Source organism: Lepidochelys olivacea, assembly GCF_965140295.1.
Source record: "Lepidochelys olivacea isolate rLepOli2 genome assembly, chromosome: 24".
NCBI classification, from domain to species: Eukaryota; Metazoa; Chordata; order Testudines; family Cheloniidae; genus Lepidochelys; species Lepidochelys olivacea.
The window spans coordinates 241072-261412 of record NC_140434.1 but is presented as its reverse complement, the minus strand read 5'-3'; the positions used below and the strand labels follow the sequence as shown (position 1 = coordinate 261412).

The following is a 20341-nucleotide window of genomic DNA, read 5'->3' as shown; positions in this document are numbered from 1 at the left end:
ACCCATGAAAAGAGATCTCAGGATAAAGAGGAACTGCCCAAACTACCACCTAGAACCTCAGGACTAAGGAAAGCCTCCAGCCACCTGTTACAGCCCACTTTGTGGTCAACTGTATGTAAGACAGCTGACAGAACAAAAAGGACTCAACAAGGACACTTTATCCAAGCTTAACCTAATACAGTAGAACAGAGGTCTCCAAACTTTTTGAATCACGCACCCCAGAGCCAGCTCTGAGGAAGGAAAAAAAAAAGAGCTGCTGCAGGTGTGCCACCGAAAAATCAAAGGTCCAGGACCTCTGCCTGCTGCGCACCCCCTGGGGTGCGCGCACCCCACTTTGGAGACCACTGCAGTAGAACTCAGAGTTACAAACCTTTGGGAATTGAGGTTGTTCGTAACTCTGAAATGTTCATAACTCTGAACAAAACATTATGGATGTTCTTTCAAAAGTTTACAACTGAACATTGACTTAATACAGCTTTGAAGCTTTAGTATGCAGAAGAAAAATGCTTTTAACCATCTTAATTTAAATGAAACAAACACAACAGTTTCCTTACCTTGTCAAAAAAAATTTAATCCCCCCCCACCCTTTTTTAAAAGTAGTTTACATTTAACACAGTACTATACTATAATTTGCTTTTTTGTGTGTGTCTCTTGTCTCTGCTGCTGCCTGATTGCGTACTTCCAGCTTCATATGAGGTGTGTGGTTGACAGGTCACTTTGTAACTCTGGTGTTCATAACTCTGAGGTTTTACTGTAGTATCTCAGAACATCAGCTCTTTATATGGGAAGAATGTTTATAACATGTCTTCATACCCAATTCCTCAGCAGTATGAAATTAGACATTTAAACAAAACTGTAAGATTTGCCTTTATTTGCAGATGAGTTACAAGTAAACACAGCAAGGATGGACTTGAAAGGGAAAAACCTGGATAGGTTTTCTTTTTTGCTTCCTTATAATGCATAATGATGACTTTTGAAAGCGTTTTTTGTTTTGTTTTGTTTTTTAAACACTTTAAAATTTCAGGTTTTGCCTAAGCTGGAAAACTCTACAGTTGAGTCCTCACAAGCTTCAGCAGCATTCAAGCTTCAAACACCACCCCCACATCCAACAAGCTAGCTACCTTGAGCTTAACGCTGCACTTAATTTGAGCTAGCAATTTGTGTGTGTGTGGATGTGCGTCCGGCTAGGGGTAACCCTCAAGATATACCTTGAGCTAATGATGCAGTGAAGACATATCTATGTTTACTGGAAAACTAGAGCAGAGAGTGAACATTAAGTAATTGAGAGGGAAAAGAGGGGAAGAAATTTTTAGTTAGGCAATCTAAAAATCTGGTTTGTGTTTGTTTTCCTTTACTTTAAGTGCTAAAAATTCTAGAGAAAGAAAGCCTTTGATAAAGATTCAGCACTTCCACTGTTTCAATTAAGGTGTAAAAACTACCAACATACATCTTCTATGACCAACACATTTTTTAGCAAAAAAAAAGGAAAGACTAGAAATAAATTACATTATATTTGAAAGACAAGGTAGGTGAGGTAATATCTTTTGTATTGGACCCAGACCTGAAGAATAGCTCTGTGTAGCTCAAAAGTTTGTCTCTCACCAATAGATATTACCTCACACACCTTGTCTCTCTAATATCCTGGGACTGATGGAGCTACAACACTGTACACATTCCTTATATTTCTAGTGTTAATAAAAAGACAGACACAGACATTATAAAAAAGGGTTTAGACCTTTACCTATCGTAGAAGCACAAAAAGCACAAGCTCCATTTAAAAAAATCCTTTGGAAACCAGAGAAAAAAAGAAAAATGGTTCTTATCTGCTCTGGAGAACAACTGGGAAGGGCACACTGCTGTTTATGCTCAATGGTTTAACTTAAAGGGACACACATTTCCACATTTAACAATAAAAAAAGGTCTTCCACACACTATTTTAATGTGGCTTAGCATGGCAGGAAATGTTCTGTTTAATTTCAATACTACTTTATAGGAATGACAAGCCAAACAAAGTGTTGCCAAGTGTTGAAGAGACAGACCCTCTCAGGTCTCTGACATAGGATGGAAAGTGCTCAAGACAGGCTTTCACGGTGTTTAGATTTTTATCCCATGTCCACTGTCATTAGTGTGCATTCCTAATTTTGAGGTAATTTGATATCTAACATGATGTTTGGAATAAATTGGAAAGGGGCAAGGTGTTAGCATCAAAATTAGTTTGAATTAAAACAATATTAAAATGAAGACATTCACTTCAAGCCCTTAATTTTCAGAGATGTATTTTATTTATTCCATTTTTACTGTTTTCTTTTTTGTTTTAAAAATACACCTGAAGCTCTGGGTGTACAAGTTTTTAAAAAAATAAATTCAAACAAATCTTTAAATTCTACCAACTTACCTCAAAACTCTTAAATAAGCCACTTCCCATCAAAATGTATCCCTTTTCCAAGGAAAAGCCTGGAGAACAAATAGGCCTTGCAGCACGACCTGAAGATCCACAGATTCAGCCTATGATGAACTGAGGTGGGAGCAAATTCCACACCTCATAGAAAATGCACCCTCTTCAACCCACATCAATTAAACCTGAGGGATGTTAGATCAAATGCACTGGATGATCCAGTCTTACGTGTAGAGAAAGGTGATATCCAAAGGCAGAGCTTTAAGAGAATGCCAGACACATTTTATGTAGGATGCCTCTTTCTTCCTTAGTAGTGGTCTCTGCAATCCTTCTGATTTGACTCTCCACCTATGTACTCTCTCACTGTCTAGAGGCTTGTCTACACTGCAACGTTGTTGACAAAACTGTTGTCTTTCACAGGTACTTTAAAAAGCTCCCCCCAACCCCCCCATGAAAGACAAAAGTTTTGCCGACGCAAGTGGCAGCGTGAACACTGCTTTGTCGGCAGGAGCACTCTAGAAGTACTACTGACAGCGCGCGTTTACACACTCTGACTTTTAGCGACAAGACTGTGTGGACACAGCCTTGTCGCTAAAAGCTGCATAGCACAGACAAGCCCTAGCTTTTTTTTTTTTTTTTTTAAACTGTACAACAGTCAAAGAACCAGGGTGATGAGCCACTGAAGCCACCTACAAGTTCCTTCCTTCTCTGGTACACATGGAGGAAGGACATTCTGAGCCAGTTCACCTGGAAGACAACAACATGGGAATGCAGGCCTGGGGAATGGAGCCAAGCCACCTGAAGGGCACAGCAAAAAACTCCATTATCAAAAAATAAAAACTGTGGAAGAAAATCATAGTGAATTTTACTTTGAAGTATTTTCAACTGTCAGCCATAAACTGTGTCTATTTGTATGGGGGTGGAAGGGATGCAAATGAAGAGTATTTCATGGTAACAAAATAAATTAATGTTGCCACAGAATTTAGGGACTGTTGCCAAGAAGCAACTACCAACCTGTCTGTAAACCCTGGGTATAATCAACAGGCTGTTAAAAATGCCAAAAGATTTTTCCATAGCACAGACAAGGCTTGAGAATCTTGTACCTTTTCTTACTACTGCATCTTATTTTTTCACAATGCAAAGTACATGTGCTTGGAGTAACTCTTCTTGACAGTGTTAAAAACGGGTTTATTCCTGCCTCCATTAGCATTTTATTCTTTATTCTTTATATTATAGTTGTACCTAAGGATCCCAATAAAGGATAAGAGACCCTTTGTGCTAGGTGCTGTGCAAATATGTAGTAAAAAGACAGTATCTGTCCCAGAGTGCTTATAGTCTAGGTTTCTGACAAGGCATAGCACGTAGTTGAAACATTTTGGGGGTGGGGTGAGGAAAAGCAGAAAAACTAATGCGTTTTGCATAATAAGTATTAGTCTCAGTTCACCATCTAGTTAGATATAGTCAGATGGCAGTGTTCTGTAGTTATTATAGTAGAGAAGAATCTGATGGAAGGACTTGAAAGAAGATAAGGCGGTGGTTTTATGGATTATGACGGGGAGGTTTTCCCCCTTCAAAGTGCGAGACACAAGACTGTAAAGGAACTTATAGCAGTTAAACTGTTATCAATACCATCACAGCTGCACCTGTTGCTAACAGGTACTGGGGCCTTGTCTACCCTTACAATAATGGTACCACCAATATTCACCACCAGTGCAGCTCCAATGTATCTAACCCTGCTCAGCCTACACAAGGACAGAGAGATGCAGTAATTTTAAGTCACTTTTTAAATATAATTAATCCTGGTCTTTTCATCATCAAATGAAGTATTTAGCAGAGTATATCACTTGAGCGGAAGTTATTGGGCCCATTGCCCTTCTTGGGTAGAAGGTAATATTGCACCTGGGAGCCATCTTGAAGGAAAAGTCAGGGCCTGCATTTTATGCTTTTACATTTAAAACTGTAAAAACAAATAGCTCCCATTGAAAATATTTACATAAAACCAACTAATTTAAAACTTTTCTTTCTTTTTTTTTTTAAAATAAAAAACAACAAATATATCAACCATGTCACTGAGATTGTTCATTCCCTGCTTGGGATCCTCCCCTCCTCCTGGGCCTCTTTCAAATCCCCCTAGAATGATTATCATCTTTCTCACCCCACCCCTATCTCCCCGATTACTATATGCAGGGGAGCAAGAATACATTAAATTATGGGCTTCTTTAAAGTTTGCATTTTTATTCCTGTGGAATGACTTTTCAAACAAATCCAAGCACAGGTGACAAAATGTTAGCAGGATGTTTCCACTAAAATGATTAGCAGTGAAATAATTAATGTTACTATTTACCTTGCCCATCACTGTTTTTCAAATTTACCGCTCCATTGTGTTGAAAAAGACAATTCAAATTTTTGAACGCTATTATCTAGTCTGTCCCCAGACCTTGAAAGACAGCACTGCATTGCAATTGGGTAGCTATTTTTGCAACCAGAAAGTCTACAAATATAAATTTTATTTAAAATGAAAGCTTGAAACTTTCATATATGTGAAAAAAAATCTGGAACTATCAAGGTATGTCTGTTTAAACTGATAAACTGGGAATCATCTTTGTTACCCAATTTCTTCCTCATCCCTATCCTTCTAGGTATATTTTATCCCTACTTGTCTGTCAAATCAATCGTTTAGACTTTTAGGGCATGCACCTGTCTTGTGTTTTCTATGTAGCACTTAACATAACTGTGCACTATAAGTAATTTATTCAAACAACTCAAATATATATATACACATACACACACACAAACGTTTGGCATTTATATATAGATACTCTACATTTACATTCTCCTTGGCATGTATTTTCAGTGGCTTTAGTGATAACTTTAGTGGCACGACAATATGGTCTTGGATCTGCAACTAGAGTTCAGGAATGTGGAAATTATACACCAGGGTAGATCGACTTCAAATTAAAGTGATTTAAAACCTCATTTTAATCATGATTTAAATCAGCAAGCAGGAAGCCTTATTTTAAATCATCAGTTTTAGTCTTGTTTTGCATTTGTACTTTTTAGATATCTTCCTAATGACAGGTTGATTCTCATTGATTGGTAATCATTAAACCACATGGATTTGCAACAAAATATAGTCTTTACACTAAAATTGGGACTTCATTTTGCTAACCAGGAAGATGAACACATTTATTTAAGCAACTTTAACATACATTAGGATTCCTCATTTTTACATTTTTATTATGTTAGAAAATGATGAATGACGCATTTCCTATTTACTAGATGACGATAATTGTTTTACTTATGATTTGTCTCAGGCTCTATTTGGATGGAAATTGCAATTCAATTCGAAATAAAAAACAGCATTTTAATTTTTTTCTTTTATTAGTTAAATAAAACTACCTTAAAATGTTCTGATACATAAAGGGAAAAAAGTTTATCAAAACATGTTTGGCATTTAAAACTAACTGATTTATTAAACAAAGGAAGTATTATCTGTAACTAGTGAGTTGTACTGATTGTTTCTGATCATCTTATCCTTCAAGATTTTAGAACTAATAGATCTGATCCTTTCACACCTTCACATACTGGAAAAGGAAAAATAACCTTTCCTGCTTTTTCAATTCCCAGTGTCTCAACTTTGAAGTGGTCACTAAACTGACCTAGTTGAATAAACTGAAATGAATAAAATATTCTCTCTGCACTGCAGAAAAGGCTACTGCTGTCAAAAGCTGGTTAGCACTTCAACAAACTCAGGTTCCAGGTAATTAGTCAGTGACTTCCACCACTTCAGTGGTTTGACTTTCTTTAAAACTTCAGCAGCAAACATGAAGCTTGAAAAAAACATCCAAGCAATACAATTTTTTTTAAATTGAAGTTAACACAGTTAGTAAATTTAGGCCTTAACACAGGTCGTCGTCATTTCAAATTTAATTTTTAAAAAGTTTTATTTTAAATAAGAAAAATGTATTCTATTTAAGTAAAAATATCTGAGTTTATTTTTAAAAAGTCATCCATTTTTATCTTTCCTAATATTGTTATATCCAATATTAGAATTATTCACAGAAGTACACATTGGTGTGAAATTTGTTCCTACTTCCTCCCATGCAGTGAATATCCAAGGGGCCTGACAACAAATAAAAAAAAGTTTTATGCTATTTGCAGTGGGGTTTTTAATAAGCCAGTGACAAAGTAATTTCTGACGTGCAATAGGTTCACACCGATTAAACAAATGAATACTGCCCAGCAAAACACAGTGGAAAAAAACATATGTTGCCTTTGCTTTGTACATGAAACACTTTGCGTGATTTAGTCTGGAGGAGAAGGAAGGAGATTTCAGCCACTACTGTTATTACACTGTATCTATTCTTTAAGGGCAAGGACAAACGCTTAAAGTTGAGAATGTGCTTAAGTGTGACAATCTCGTCAATGGGGGAGGGTGTGTCAGCCAGCAGAAAATCAGGTCCCTAATGCCACATGACCAAGAGTTCTATTCTGCCACCTCCAGTGTGTGGTTCTGCCTGATAGATGTTGCTGGCTGTGTGTTTATACAGGCAACTTAGCTGGGGAGGGCACAGGATAGGGAAATGGAACACCCTTCAGTCTTGGGAGCTTCCTAGGGCAGCAGCAATGTGGAAAGCAGGGGACTTGTGTTGAGGAAGGGAGCTGACTGGTAGGAAGAGTTGTGGCATATTATCAGGATAAATTGTCTAGGGTTGCCATGTGGTGTGAGGGTAGATGGTGGTAGGATGCTGAGGGAGTATAAAGAGAAGGGTGAATAGTTAGGGAGGTTGGCAATAAGGGGAGATGAGTATTTAAGGAGGGTTGGTTTGAGGGGAGGGACTTGGCCCTCAACTCAGCATAGTACTTCAGTCCATGTTTAACTTTAAACTTCAACAGAATGTAGGCACCACAGAAATGTTTTGCTGAATCACGGCCTTAGATAAGCAGTAAAGAGAGGCAGTGAAAAGGGGCACTTTGCTCTAGAATAGCATTTTAGTTGGTTGGAGAAATTGTTATGCATATTGGGAAATGTATTTTGTAACAAGATGTGTACATAAAAAAAAGATAGTAATCATGCACACTTATTTTTGTAACCCTTGTCCACTCATCGTATTTATCCCATCTATTACCGTAGCTCTCGTTGCACATCTTATCAGAACAAGAGTTCCTTGAAGCAGGGGCTGTCTTCTCATATTTGTAAAACACCTAGAACATTTTGGGTGCTACTGAATTATAAGCAGTACATTGTAAGTCTTCATTCCATCAGATCCATTGTTCTTTTTCCTTTCCAAACACTGACTAATGAGTAGCAATATCAATGGCTAGGAGCTAAGCATTAAAATAATTGTTTAGTAGGGGATACAAATCCGGTTACTATAGTGATGAGCGTGGTATAAATACACAGTTGTCACTAAGTGGAAGCAAGAGACTAAAAATGGTACTGCTACTTACTCTGGTCACATCCACTTAGGATACCAGCAAAAACTAGTTTTTACTAGTGTAAACACTACAACAAAGTCAAATTAGTTACTCATCAGAGGGATAGCTGTGTTAGTCTGGATCTGTAAAAGGGGCAAAGAGTCCTGTGGCACCTTATAGACAGATGTATTGGAGCATAAGCTTTCGTGGGTGAATACCCACTTCGTCGGATGCATGTAGTGGAAATTTCCAGAGACAGGTATAAATATGCAAGCAAGAATCAGGCTAGGGATAACGAGGTTAGTTCAATCAAGGAGGATGAGGCCCTCTTCTAGCAGCTGAGGTGTGAACACCAAAGGAGGAGAAACTGCTTTTGTAGTTGGCTAGCCATTCACAGTCTGTGTTTAATCCTGAGCTGATAGTGTCAAATTTGCAAATGAACTGAAGCTCAGTAGTTTCTCTTTGAAGTCTGGTCCTGAAGTTTTTGCTGCAGGATGGCTACCTTTAAATCTGCTATTATGTGTCCAGTGAGGTTGAAGTGTTCTCCTACAGGTTTTTGTATATTGCCATTCCTAATATCTGATTTGTGTCCATTTATCCTTTTACGTAGGGACTGTCCAGTTTGGCCAATGTACATAGCAGATGGGCATTGCTGGCACATGATGGCGTACATGACACTGGTGGACGTGTAGGTGAATGAACCGGTGATGGTGTGGCTGATCTGGTTAGGTACTGTGATCGTGTTGCTGGTGTAGATATTTGGGCAGAGTTGGCATCAAGGTATGTTGCATGGATTGGTTCCTGAGTTAGAGTTACTATGGTGCGGTGTGTAGTTGCTGGTGAGAATATGCTTCAGGTTGGCAAGCTGTCTGTGGGCGAGGACTGGCCTGCCTCCCAAAGCGTGTGAAAGTGAGGAACCGTTGTCCAGGATGGGTTGTAGATCACTGATGATGTGTTGGAGAGGTTTTAGCTGAGGACTGTACGTGATGGCCAGTGGAGTTCTGCTGGTTTCTTTCTTGGACGTGTCTTGCAGCAGGAGGCTTCTGGGTACATGTCTGGCTCTGTTGATCTGTTTCCTAATTTCCTTGTGTGGGTATTGTAGTTTTGAGAATGTTTGGTGAAGATCTTGTAGGTGTTGGTCTCTGTCTGAGGGGTTGGAGCAAATGCGATTGTACCTAAGCGCTGGCTGTAGACAATGGATCGTGTGGTGTGTCTGGGGTGGAAGCTGGAGGCATGAAGGTAGGCAGGTTTTCGGTATAGGGTGGTGTTAACGTGACCGTCACTTATTTGCACCGTGGTATCTAGGAAGTGAACCTCCCGTGTAGATTGGTCCAGACTGAGATTGATAGTGGGGTGGAAGCTGTTGAAATCGTGGTGGAATTCTTCCAGGGTCTCCTTCTCATGGGTCCAGATGATGAAGATGTCATCAATGTAACATAGGTAGAGAAGGGGCGTGAGTGGACGAGAGCTGAGGAAGCGCTGTTCCAGGTCAGCCATAAAAATGTTGGCATATTGTGGGGCCATGCAGGTGCTCATAGCCGTGCCACTGGTCTGGAGGTATATATTGTCACCAAATTTGAAATAATTGTGCGTGAGGATAAAGTTACAGAGCTCAGCAACCAGCTGTGCTGTGGCATCATCAGGGATACTGTTCCTGACAGCTTTTATTCCATCTGTGTGTGGGATGTTTGTGTAGAGAGACTCTACATGCATGGTGGTTAGGATGGTGTTTTCTGGAAGATCACCAGTACATTGTAGTTTTCTCAGGAAATCAGCAGTGTCATGGAGATAGCTGGGAGTGCTAGTGGTGGAGGGCCTGAGTAGAGAGTCCACATATCCGGACAGTCCTTCAGTGAGAGTGCCAATGCCCGAGATGATGGGGCATCCAGGGAACCAATCCATCCACCAAACCTCGATGCCAACTCTGCCCACATATCTACACCAGCGACACCAACACAGGACCTAACCAGATCAGTCACACCATCACCGGTTCATTCATCTGCACGTCCACCAATGTAATATATGCCATCATGTGCCAGCAATGCCCCTCTGCTATGTACATCGGCCAAACTGGACAGTCCCTACGTAAAAGGATAAATGGATACAAATCAGATATTAGGAATGGCAATATACAAAAACCTGTAGGAGAACACTTCAACCTCGCTGGACACACAATAGCAGATTTAAAGGTAGCCATCCTGCAGCAAAAACTTCAGGACCAGACTTCAAAGAGAAACTACTGAGCTTCAGTTCATTTGCAAATTTGACACTATCAGCTCAGGATTAAACACAGACTGAATGGCTAGCCAACTACAAAAGTAGTTTCTCCTCCTTTGGTGTTCACACCTCAGCTGCTAGAAGAGGGCCTCATCCTCCTTGATTGAGCTAACCTCGTTATCCCTAGCCTGATTCTTGCTTGCATATTTATACCTGTCTCTGGAAATTTCCACTACATGCATCCAACGAAGTGGGTATTCATCCACAAAAGCTTATGCTCCAATACGTCTGTTAGTCTATAAGGTGCCACAGGACTCTTTGCTGCTTAAACTAGTTAATGAAGAGCAAAATGAGTTCTCTGCTGAGTCAAACATCATCAACAGAACGGTCATTAAATTCTGAGACCAGAGTCTTCATTACTGGTAATGATATACGAAGCAGTCAACATACCGCATGATCTTGTGATGGAGACAGAAAAACTTTGTTTAGATTAGTAATTTTGAGTTGACTTGACCTGGAAATTACTAGTGGATATTAAATATGAAATGGGTAGATGTCATTTCTCTGACCATAACCAGACTTTAGAATGAAGACAGTTCCTCAGATATGTATTTTATACAGGGGTGTAACTTGGCCAATAGCACATACAACCCCTCTCAGGTTAATCTAGGAGTTGGGAACCATTTAATAGTATATAAACACTACTCACTTGTTTTGAAGGACAATGTTCATTCTTCTCATCTGTCATTGTCCCACTCTTTGATGCCTTTCTTGGTTGCTTGATAGTGGTTTTTATGGCAGGCCGGCACACATAATTCTCCAGGTTCTTAGGGGGCTTTTTAGTTCTCTTAGCTTGAAGACCAATTTTCAATTTTAAATTTCCTTCTGAAAAATTTGTTTCTTTCACTGAAAACTGTTGCTGTGCATCAGTCAGGCCCTCATTCTTCCCAGGCTCAGTGTTGCTCCCCTCCCAGTTCTTCTTCTTAATATCTTCTTCCTCCTTGGTGCTACTCTTTAGATCTACTTCTCTCTTGCCTATCACTATGTCAGTATTGACTGCAGAGGGGCTTTTCCCAGAAAAACCTTCGGAATCAGAACCCAGCCCTAACATAGCAGTATTCTGAGGGTCCATCACAGGTGCAGTATATGCCTTCAGGGGATTTTAGGGAAGGTTTACAGAGGTATGTTCCACAGAAAAATCTCTTCTACAACTTGCAACCACATCTTTTACACTGTAAGAGAAACACAAAAAATAGAATAAATCTTTTATTTTAAAGAAGAAATTAATGAAACATTCTTATCATTAATGACCAGAAAGCAAACATAAAAAGCTTATTTCTAGACAAAAGTTCCAAACAATGAGCATCAGATACACTCAGAGGGTATGACAAAACTCCCAAATCTCCGCTGATCTACAGCAGGAACCTACCAGCTCTCTTCTGTCAAGAGAGAGTTTTTAGGTATCGGCTAGTAAAATTTAATCTGATTATTGGTTTAAAGGCCTGCAACTGTAGGTCCTATAAGGCCTTTTCAATTGAAAACTCCTGAACAAATACAGCCAATGTCAAAATTATTTTCCTATCACTGGCACTTACCCACTCCTCCCCTACAGCCTCACTGTAAAACTGGAAGCACATACCTACCCAGTTTTCCATCCACAAATCTCACCCCAGGTTTTTTTTTTTTTTTTTTTTTTTGAGTAATAGGCAACTTTTGATCTCAGTTGTTATTCAAAAATCCAAGTCTCAAGACTGGGGAAAATAATGGGATAGTCTGTTTTTATTTCCTACAAACACCAGGAAACAGTTATAACATTTAATGGTAAGATTTGCCATTCAAAACTGTTTTCTGCCTTCTAGCCAACTCCACTTCTAATACAACTGCTAATGAGGTGTCTCTACTCAGCACAGATTCATTCACAGACAACATAGCCATTGCTCACTCCAGAGGCTCAGACACAAACTCTAAAGTAGACACTAGTTCCTGATTGTGTTGGAGATTATGACAGAAAGAAAATCTGCTAAATGGCAGCTCAGAACTACCACCCACTGTAAAATGGTAGAAGAATACCATTATTTACTGTTTAATCATCTGCAAGAAATTAGGTAACATTTTATGGTTCCACTTGCAGACTATAAACACAAGAAACATAACTTCTCTTTTAGAGCTGATAAATATTTTCTGTTCTAGAAAGGACTATTTCCCATTAGTATTTCTTCATATTTATACATACATACATACCTTTAAACGGCAGAACACTTTTAAAGGCTGTTGTCATGGCAACATTCTCCCACCATGAAATTTGATCAGATTTGCTTTCTTTCAAGTTTCTACAAGTTGCAACTTTCACTGCGCCAAACAATCAAGCAGTCTTTTTTCTTAGCAACTTTGCATTTAATAAATTACACATACTGACTAAGTTGAAGGCCAATCACATCAAACAGAAATGACCCTGGGGTTAAAATAGTACTTGAGATAGTGCTTTCTATTAGATGTCAGGGAATTATTTTCACACACTAAAAAAAACAAAAACAAAAAACTAGTTGCCTTATTGCCCAGTAAGTATGTTTTTAGTTTTTGTTTTCCCTCAGCCTATCCCTCTATTCCATCTCCAACATATCAATCTAACTCAGTTCTCTCTCATAAGACTAGAATTAAGAGAAAGGTTCTAGAAAGTTTCTCATGTGTAGTTGGAATGGTCACTACAAGTGCTCTATCACTGAAAAATTATGAAAGGTCATTCTCAACTCAAAAACATTTCTTAGAGCACATTGCTTATTATCATTTACACAGAATAATCATAGTGAATAGTAAAATCCATATCCTTTTTGAATAGGACAGGGAATTGTAAGAGAAGTTATATTTAAATTTTATTTTAGAGTATGCTACAAGAGAAGCAATGAAAAGCAAATGGAAAGGCAACACATTTTTATAGGGATAAGGAAGACTGTGTGTGTTTCTCTTTTTGTTACTATTCAAGGACGTGCAGAACTTAACAACCAGGAAATATCTGAAGGATGGCAGGATCCTGGTTTAAAAACTCCAAATTTGAATTTCTTTACTGTATATTTGACTTATCCAATAATTTTATTTCCTCGAGATAAAGAGCAACAACAAACGCATTAATGTAAGAATTAGGGTTTTCAGACATACATTCTGATCATGTTGTTCTTTTTCTTTGGTTCTAATTTTCGTTACCACATGTTGGACTCTTCTAACTCCATACGCACAAACAACTTGACAAGCTTCAATTTCTCCAAGACTTGGCATCTCATCTCCTTACCAATATAAGGAAATGGAACACACAACTCCCGTTCTCAAATATTCTGTGTTGGTCTATTCCACTATGCAATACAAAATGATAGAAAATGGTTGTTTCTAACTACAGCTACCAAAGCAAGTTTCAAAGGTTGATCACAAGTTTCAGAGTAACAGCCGTGTTAGTCTGTATTCGCAAAAAGAAAAGGAGTACTTGTGGCACCTTAGAGACTAACCAATTTATTTGAGCATAAGCTTTCGTGAGCTACAGCTCACTTCATCGGATGCATACTGTGGAAAGTACAGAAGATCTTTTTATACACACAAACCATGAAAAAATGAGTGTTCTTGTAGTTGATCACAAGGCGCTGCTGACCTTCTTACATGACAGAAATGCAACAGATAACACAACACTACAATGGTTTTGAACATGACCCAAATAGCATTAAGGGCAACTGATCCCCTTCCCTAAGATTTCTCACTTGCAGAGTCTGGCAGGAGTCTACTCACCCTCAACATTTATATAAGACCAGTTGGAGAGGTTATGAGATACACAAGCTATACTGACAACAATATGCTGAGGACACCCACCTTTAAACTATCCTTTACAACAAAAGCAACAACTCCATCTTAAAAGACATCCCAATGCCTGTGGGACACGTTCAACTGACTGATTGGTAGCTGTACAAAGAAGACTAAAACGATGTTGGTGGGAAAAGGGAAGTGTCAAGGAACTGGCCAAGCACTGATCTCTCACTTTTGTCATCTGCCCTCCATTCAAAATAGTATAAAATATTGGGGCTCTGCAGATTTAATGATGATCAATTAGTGACAGTGGCAAGAAAGGCCTTCTTTCATCTTCAGCTTGCTACAAAACTGTTATTTATTCTCAAAGAAGGATATAGCCACAGTCATCTCTATACTTTCATCTCCACACTCCCACTACTTTAAAAAGAGATACTTTGATACAATAGCTGCAGCAAAGGGAACTGAATTTTCCATGATTGGCTGTGCTACAGGCAAAATCCATCCAACTTGCTCTAGCAGATTCCAGATGGCAGAACATAGCACCCCACCTTCTTACTGAGATAATCCACTAAGGGTATGTCTACACTACGAAATTAGGTCAAATTTATAGAAGTCGAATTTTTAGAAAGTGATTTTATACAGTCGATTGTGTGGGTCCCCACTTAAGACCATTAAGTTGGCGAAGTATGTCTACAGTACCAAGGCTAGCGTCAATTTCCAGAGCGTTGCACTGTAGGTAGCTATCCCACAGTTCCCGCAGTCTCTGCCGCCCATTGGAATTCTGGGTTGAGTGCCCAAAGATGGGGCAAAAAACATTGTCGCAGGTGGTACTGGGTACATGTCGTCAGGCCCTCATTCCCTCCCTCCCTCCCTCCGTGAAAGCAACGGCAGACAATTGTTTCACACCTTTTTTCATGGGTTACCCGTGCAGACGCCATACCACGGCAAGCCTGGAGCCCACTCAGCTCACCGTCACCGTACATCTCCTGGGTGCTGGCAGACGTGGGACTGCATTGCTACACAATAGCAGCTCATTGCCTTGTGGCAGCAGATAGTGCAGTATGACTAGTAGCCATCCTCGTTGTCTCCTGGGTGCTCTTGGCCGTCCTTGGTCAGGTCGGTCAGGGCGCCTGGGCAGACATGAGTGCTCCTGGCAGACTTCAGTGAGGTCTGTCAGGGGCGCCTGCACACAAATGGGAGTGACTCAGGCCATTCTCTTCTTTAAGTTTTGTCTAATGGAGATTCAGTCCTACCTGGAATATTGGCAGAGCGATAGTTCAGTGGTTTGAGCATTGGCCTGATAAACCCAGGGTTGTGAGTTCAATCCTTGAGGGGGCCATTCTGCCTCAGGCTACTCTCCGAGCCAGCAGCACAGTCTGCTGCCAGCCTACCCCTCCCTCCGTGAAAGCAACGGCCAACAATCGTTTTGCGCCTTTTTCCATGCTGTCAGCATAGTCATCCACCCGCTGCTACTCTGCTCTCCTGCTCACGCCATACCATGGCGAGCATGGAGCCTGCTCAGATCACCACAGTAGTTGTGACCACTCTAAACACCACGCGCATCATCATGCGGTATATGCAGAACCAGAACCTGCAAAAGCAGGCGAGCAGGCGACGGCAGCGAGGTGAGGAGAGTGATGAAGACTTGGACACAGACTTCTCTCAAAGTATGGGCCCCAGCAATTTGGCCATCCTGGTGGCAATGGGGCAGGCTCATGCCATGGAACGCCGATTCTGGACCTGGGAAACAAGTACAGACTGGTGGGACTATATAGTGTTGCTGCGAAACTTTCGTATGCATAAGGGCACTTTCTAGGAACTTTGTGACTTGCTTTCCCCTGCCCTGAAGCACCAGAATACCAAGATGAGAGCAGCCCTCACAGTTCACAAGCGAGTGGCGATAGCTCTCTGGAAGCTTGCACGCCAGACAGCTACAGGTGTTTGGAGTGGGCAAATCTACTGTGGGGGCTGCTGTGATCCAAGTAGCCAACACAATCACTGAGCTGCTGCTACCAAGGGTAGTGACTCTGGGAAACGTGCAGGTCATAGTGGATGGCTTTGCTGCAATAGGATTCCCTAACTATGGTTGGGTGATAGACGGAACGCATATCCCTATCTTGGGACCGGACCATTAAGGCAACCAGTACATAAACCGAAAGAGGTACTTTTCAATGGTGCTGCAAGCACTGGTGGATCACAAGGGACGTTTCACCAACATCAACGTGGAATGGCCGGGAAAGGTACATGACGCTCGCATCTTTAGGAACTCTGGTCTGTGGGAATGGCTGTAGCAAGGAACTTACTTTCCAGACAGAAAAATAACCATTGGGGATGTTAAAATGCCTATAGTTATCCTTTCGGACCCAGCCTACCCCTTAATGCCATGGCTCATGAAGCCATACGCAGGCACCAACAGTAGTCAGGAGCTGTTCAACTATAGGCTGAGTAAGTGCAGAATGTTGGTAGAATGTGCATCTGGACGTTTAAAAGCGCGCTGGTGCAGTTTACTGACTCGGTTAGACCTCAGCGAAACTAATATTCCCATTGTTATTACTGCTTGCTGGGTGCTCCACAATATCTGTGAGAGTAAGGGGGAGACGTGTATGGCAGGGTGGGAGGTTGAGGCAAATCGCCTGGCCACTGATTACGCGCAGCCAGACGCCAGGGTGGTTAGAAGAGCACTGCAGGGCACGCTGCGCATTAGAGAAGCTTTGAAAATCAGTTTCATGACTGGCCAGGCTACAGTGTGAAAGTTCTGTTTGTTTCTTGATGAAAACCCACCCCCTTGGTTCACTCTACTTCCCTGTAAGCCAACCACCCTCCCCTCCCCTCTTTGATCACCGCTTGCAGAGGCAATAAAGTCATTGTTGTTTCAAATATATACATTCTTTATTAATTCGTCACACAAATATGGGGATAACTGTCAAGGTAGCCTGGGAGGGGTTGGGGAGGAGGGAAGCACCGGGTGGAGGAGGACCGGAGGATGGAAGGACAAGGCCACACTGCACTTCAAAAGCTTATTGAATGACAGCTTTCTGTTGCTTGGGCAGTCCTCTGGGGTGGAGTGGTTGGGTGCCCGGAGGCCCCCCACCGCGTTCTTGTGCGTCTGGGTGAGGAGGCTATGGAACTTCGGGAGGAGGGCGGTTGGTTACACAGGGGCTGCAGCGGCGGTCTGTGCTCCTGCTGCCTTTCCTGCACCTCAACCATACACCGGAGCATCAGTTTGATCCTCCAGTAGCCTCCGCATTGCATCCTGCCTCCTCTTATCACGCTGACACCACCTTTCCTCTCGCTCACCCCTCATCTCCTCGTGTTCCTTTTGTGCTTTCCTGGATTCTGATATGGTCTCCCTCAATGCATCGTGCTGGGCTCTTTCAGCGTGTGAGGCCTGCATGAGCTCAGAGAACATTTCATCGCGAGTGCGTTTTTTTTTTGGCTTCTAATCTTTGATAGCCTCTGGGATGGAGATGATAGGGGGAGCGTTGAAACATTTGCAGCTGTGGGAGGGAAAAAAGGGAGATTAGTTTTTAAAAAAAAGACATTTTAGAGAACACTCTTTCATGGTGAACCAAGCTGTTAACATTACATAGCACGTGTGCTTTCTTTACAAGGTCGCATTTTGCCTCTTATATCGCGGGCCTGCCAGTATGGTGTGAAAGATCACACACATAGGGCTGGCGGGCAACAGAATTCAGCTTGCAGGCAGACATAGTAAGCCACAGTCTTTTGGCTTCTTTAACCTTCCTAACATGTGGGAATGGTTTCAAACAGCACCCCCCTCATTTCACATACCAAACACCTGTTGGGTTGGCTCTTTAAAATGGGTTGGGCATTTAAAAGGAGGGGCTGCAGTTTTCGGGTTAACGTGCAGCACAAACCCAACGCCCCCCACCCCCACACTCTCTGGGATAATCGCTTCACCCCTCCCCCCACCGCATGGCTAACAGCTGGGATGATTTCTGCTCAGCCACAGGCAAACAGCCCAGCAGAAATGGCCACCTCTGAATGTCCCCTTAATAAAATTCCCCTATTTCAACCAGGTGACCATGAACGATATCACTCTCCTGAGGATAACACAGAGAGATAAAGAACAGATGTTGCTTGAATGCCAGCAAACACCGGGACCATACGCTGCCATGCTTTGTTATACAATGATTTTAGACTACGTGCTGCTGGGTGGTAAAGTGTCCTACCATGGAGGACAGAATAAGGCTGCCCTTCCCAGAAACCTTTTGCAAAGGGTTTGGGAGTACATCCAGGGAGCTTCACTGAGATGTCCCCGGAGGATTTCCGCTCCATCCCCATACACGTTAACAGACTTTTCCAGTAGTTGTACTGGCCGCGAATGCATCTCAAGTCTTCAGGGCAAATTAATCATTAAACACGCTTGATTTTAAACCATGTATTATATTTACAAAGGTACACTCACCAGAGCTGCCTTCTCCGCCTTCAAGGTCCGGGAGCCCAGGTTGGGAGGGTATTGCATCCAAGGTGATAAACAGTTCCTGGCTGACGGGGAGAACGGTTTCTCTGCTTGCCTGGTGTGCACTATCATCTTCCTCATCCCCCAAATCCTCATCCTTGTTGCATGAGACTCCCCCCTTGCAGGAGTCCACCTACAGGGGAGGGGCAGTGATAGGGGCACCCCCTAGAATTGCATGCAGCTCATCATAGAAGTGGCATGTCTGGGGCTCTGACCCCGAGTGGGCATTTGCCTCTTGGATTTTTTGGTAGGCTTGCCTAAGCTCCTTAAGTTTCACTCGGCACTGCTGCGGGTCTCTGTGATCTCCTCTGTCCTTCATGCCCTTGGAGATTTTTTCAAATATTTTGGCATTTCTTCTTTTGGAATGGAGTTCTGATAGCACAGATTCGTCTCCCCATACAGCGATCAGACACATGCTGGAGCTCTTTTGCAATTCTGGGACTCCATGGTCACCTGTGCTGAACAGCTCACCACACTGGCCAAACAGGAAATGAAATTCAAAAGTTCGCAGGACTTTTCCTGTCTACCTGGCCAGTGCATCTGAGTTGAGAGTGCTGTCCAGCGGTCACAATGGAGCACTCTGGGATAGCCCCCAGAGGCCAATACCGTCAAATTGCGTCCACACTACCTCAAATTCGACACAGCGAGGTCAATTTCAGCACTAATCCACTCGTTGGGGATGAGTAGAGAACTGAGTTTTAAGAGCCCTTAAAGTCGGAAAAAATGGCTTCGTAGCATGGACGGGTGCAGGGATAAACCGATCTAACACTGCTAAATCCGACCTAAACTCTTAGTGTAGACCAGGGCTGAGAGTACATCACTCCATTGCTCTGTATTCTTTCATTGGTTCCCACTGCACTTCCAATGATAATTCAAACCCTAGCGCTAATACTCAAAATATTTTTGAATCAGGACTACGTTACCTCTGAAATTGACACTTTCACCCATGACTCAGCGAGACAGCTGTACTCTGAGAACTACACAGCTAACAAAATCTAGTTCAAAACGTGTGATAATCAGAGGTAGCATGTTTTTGATCAAGTGGGATGAGGTACCAGAAAAGAAGCCAAAGTCTGACTGCTTTTCAAACATACTGGAAGACCAGCCTACTCCCTAAAGTTTTTCCCACCATAATCAAAATCAAGAGAGAAAGTGGGCCTGGGAGCAGGGAAAGAACCACACCAAGCAGTGCTTTGCAGAGCCAGAAAAGGTTCTCTGGAGCATACACTCTTAGTTACTGTTCAAAATGGACAACAATGTATATCTAACTTACCTGCTCAATGGTAAGATATTATTCAGATAGCCTCTACAGAAAAGCTTAAGACAGACAGAAAACATCTGTAGTGATCTCTAAAGTTTTTCTAGTTTTACCAGATCAAATTTTACCTAGTTAGTATCATTGACAGATAAGGAGATCTACACAACTGGAATGTTAAAATCACTAGATATAACCTGTTTAGGAAGGATCGAGTGGGCAAAAGGCAAGGTGAACTGGCACTCTGTCAAAAATGGCACTGCCTGTTTCCAAGTCACCAAACGACTCAGAAACAAATAATCCTGAATGCCTATAGATCAATGTTCTAACAGATAAAGACCAAGATGGGATACTAGCTGGTGTCTGCTAGGGACCACCAAAAATCATACTAGATAACATGATGACTCAATCACCTATCTGTAATGTGTAGGAATAAAAGATTCATTATGAGGGAATCTGATCTGAGTGACATATACTGAAGGTCCCATTCTGTCTGCACTAAAATGTCCTTGGAATATCTAAAAGTTGTAGATTTCCCAATTCAAAAAGTGCTGCACCCAACATAAGGGAACTCAGTATTAGACCTCATCTTGACAAATAAAGAAGAACTGATCACAGAACTGAAAATTAGTGGTTGCTTAGGAGCAAGTAATCATGACTTTATTACATGTAAACAGAATAAAGTGCAAACCAGTAATATGTATACTTGGTGCTTTAAAAGATCCAAATTTCACAAAGCTGAAAACAATTATAAGCCAAATCAGCTGGGAGAAAGAATTTAAAGAGA

At 41.5% G+C, this 20341-nt stretch overlaps 1 protein-coding gene across 1 annotated transcript in view; it reads right to left on the bottom strand.

Moving 5' to 3' along the window:
* The window catches only part of ASH1L (ASH1 like histone lysine methyltransferase), a 155867-nt gene that overhangs the window by 117649 nt on the left and 17877 nt on the right, over positions 1–20341 (bottom strand). The window contains exon 2 of the mRNA XM_084613398.1: positions 10740–11262. Coding sequence (XP_084469524.1) covers positions 10740–11162 — 423 coding nt within the window. The 5' untranslated portion in view covers positions 11163–11262. The remainder of the gene's footprint in view (positions 1–10739; positions 11263–20341) is intronic.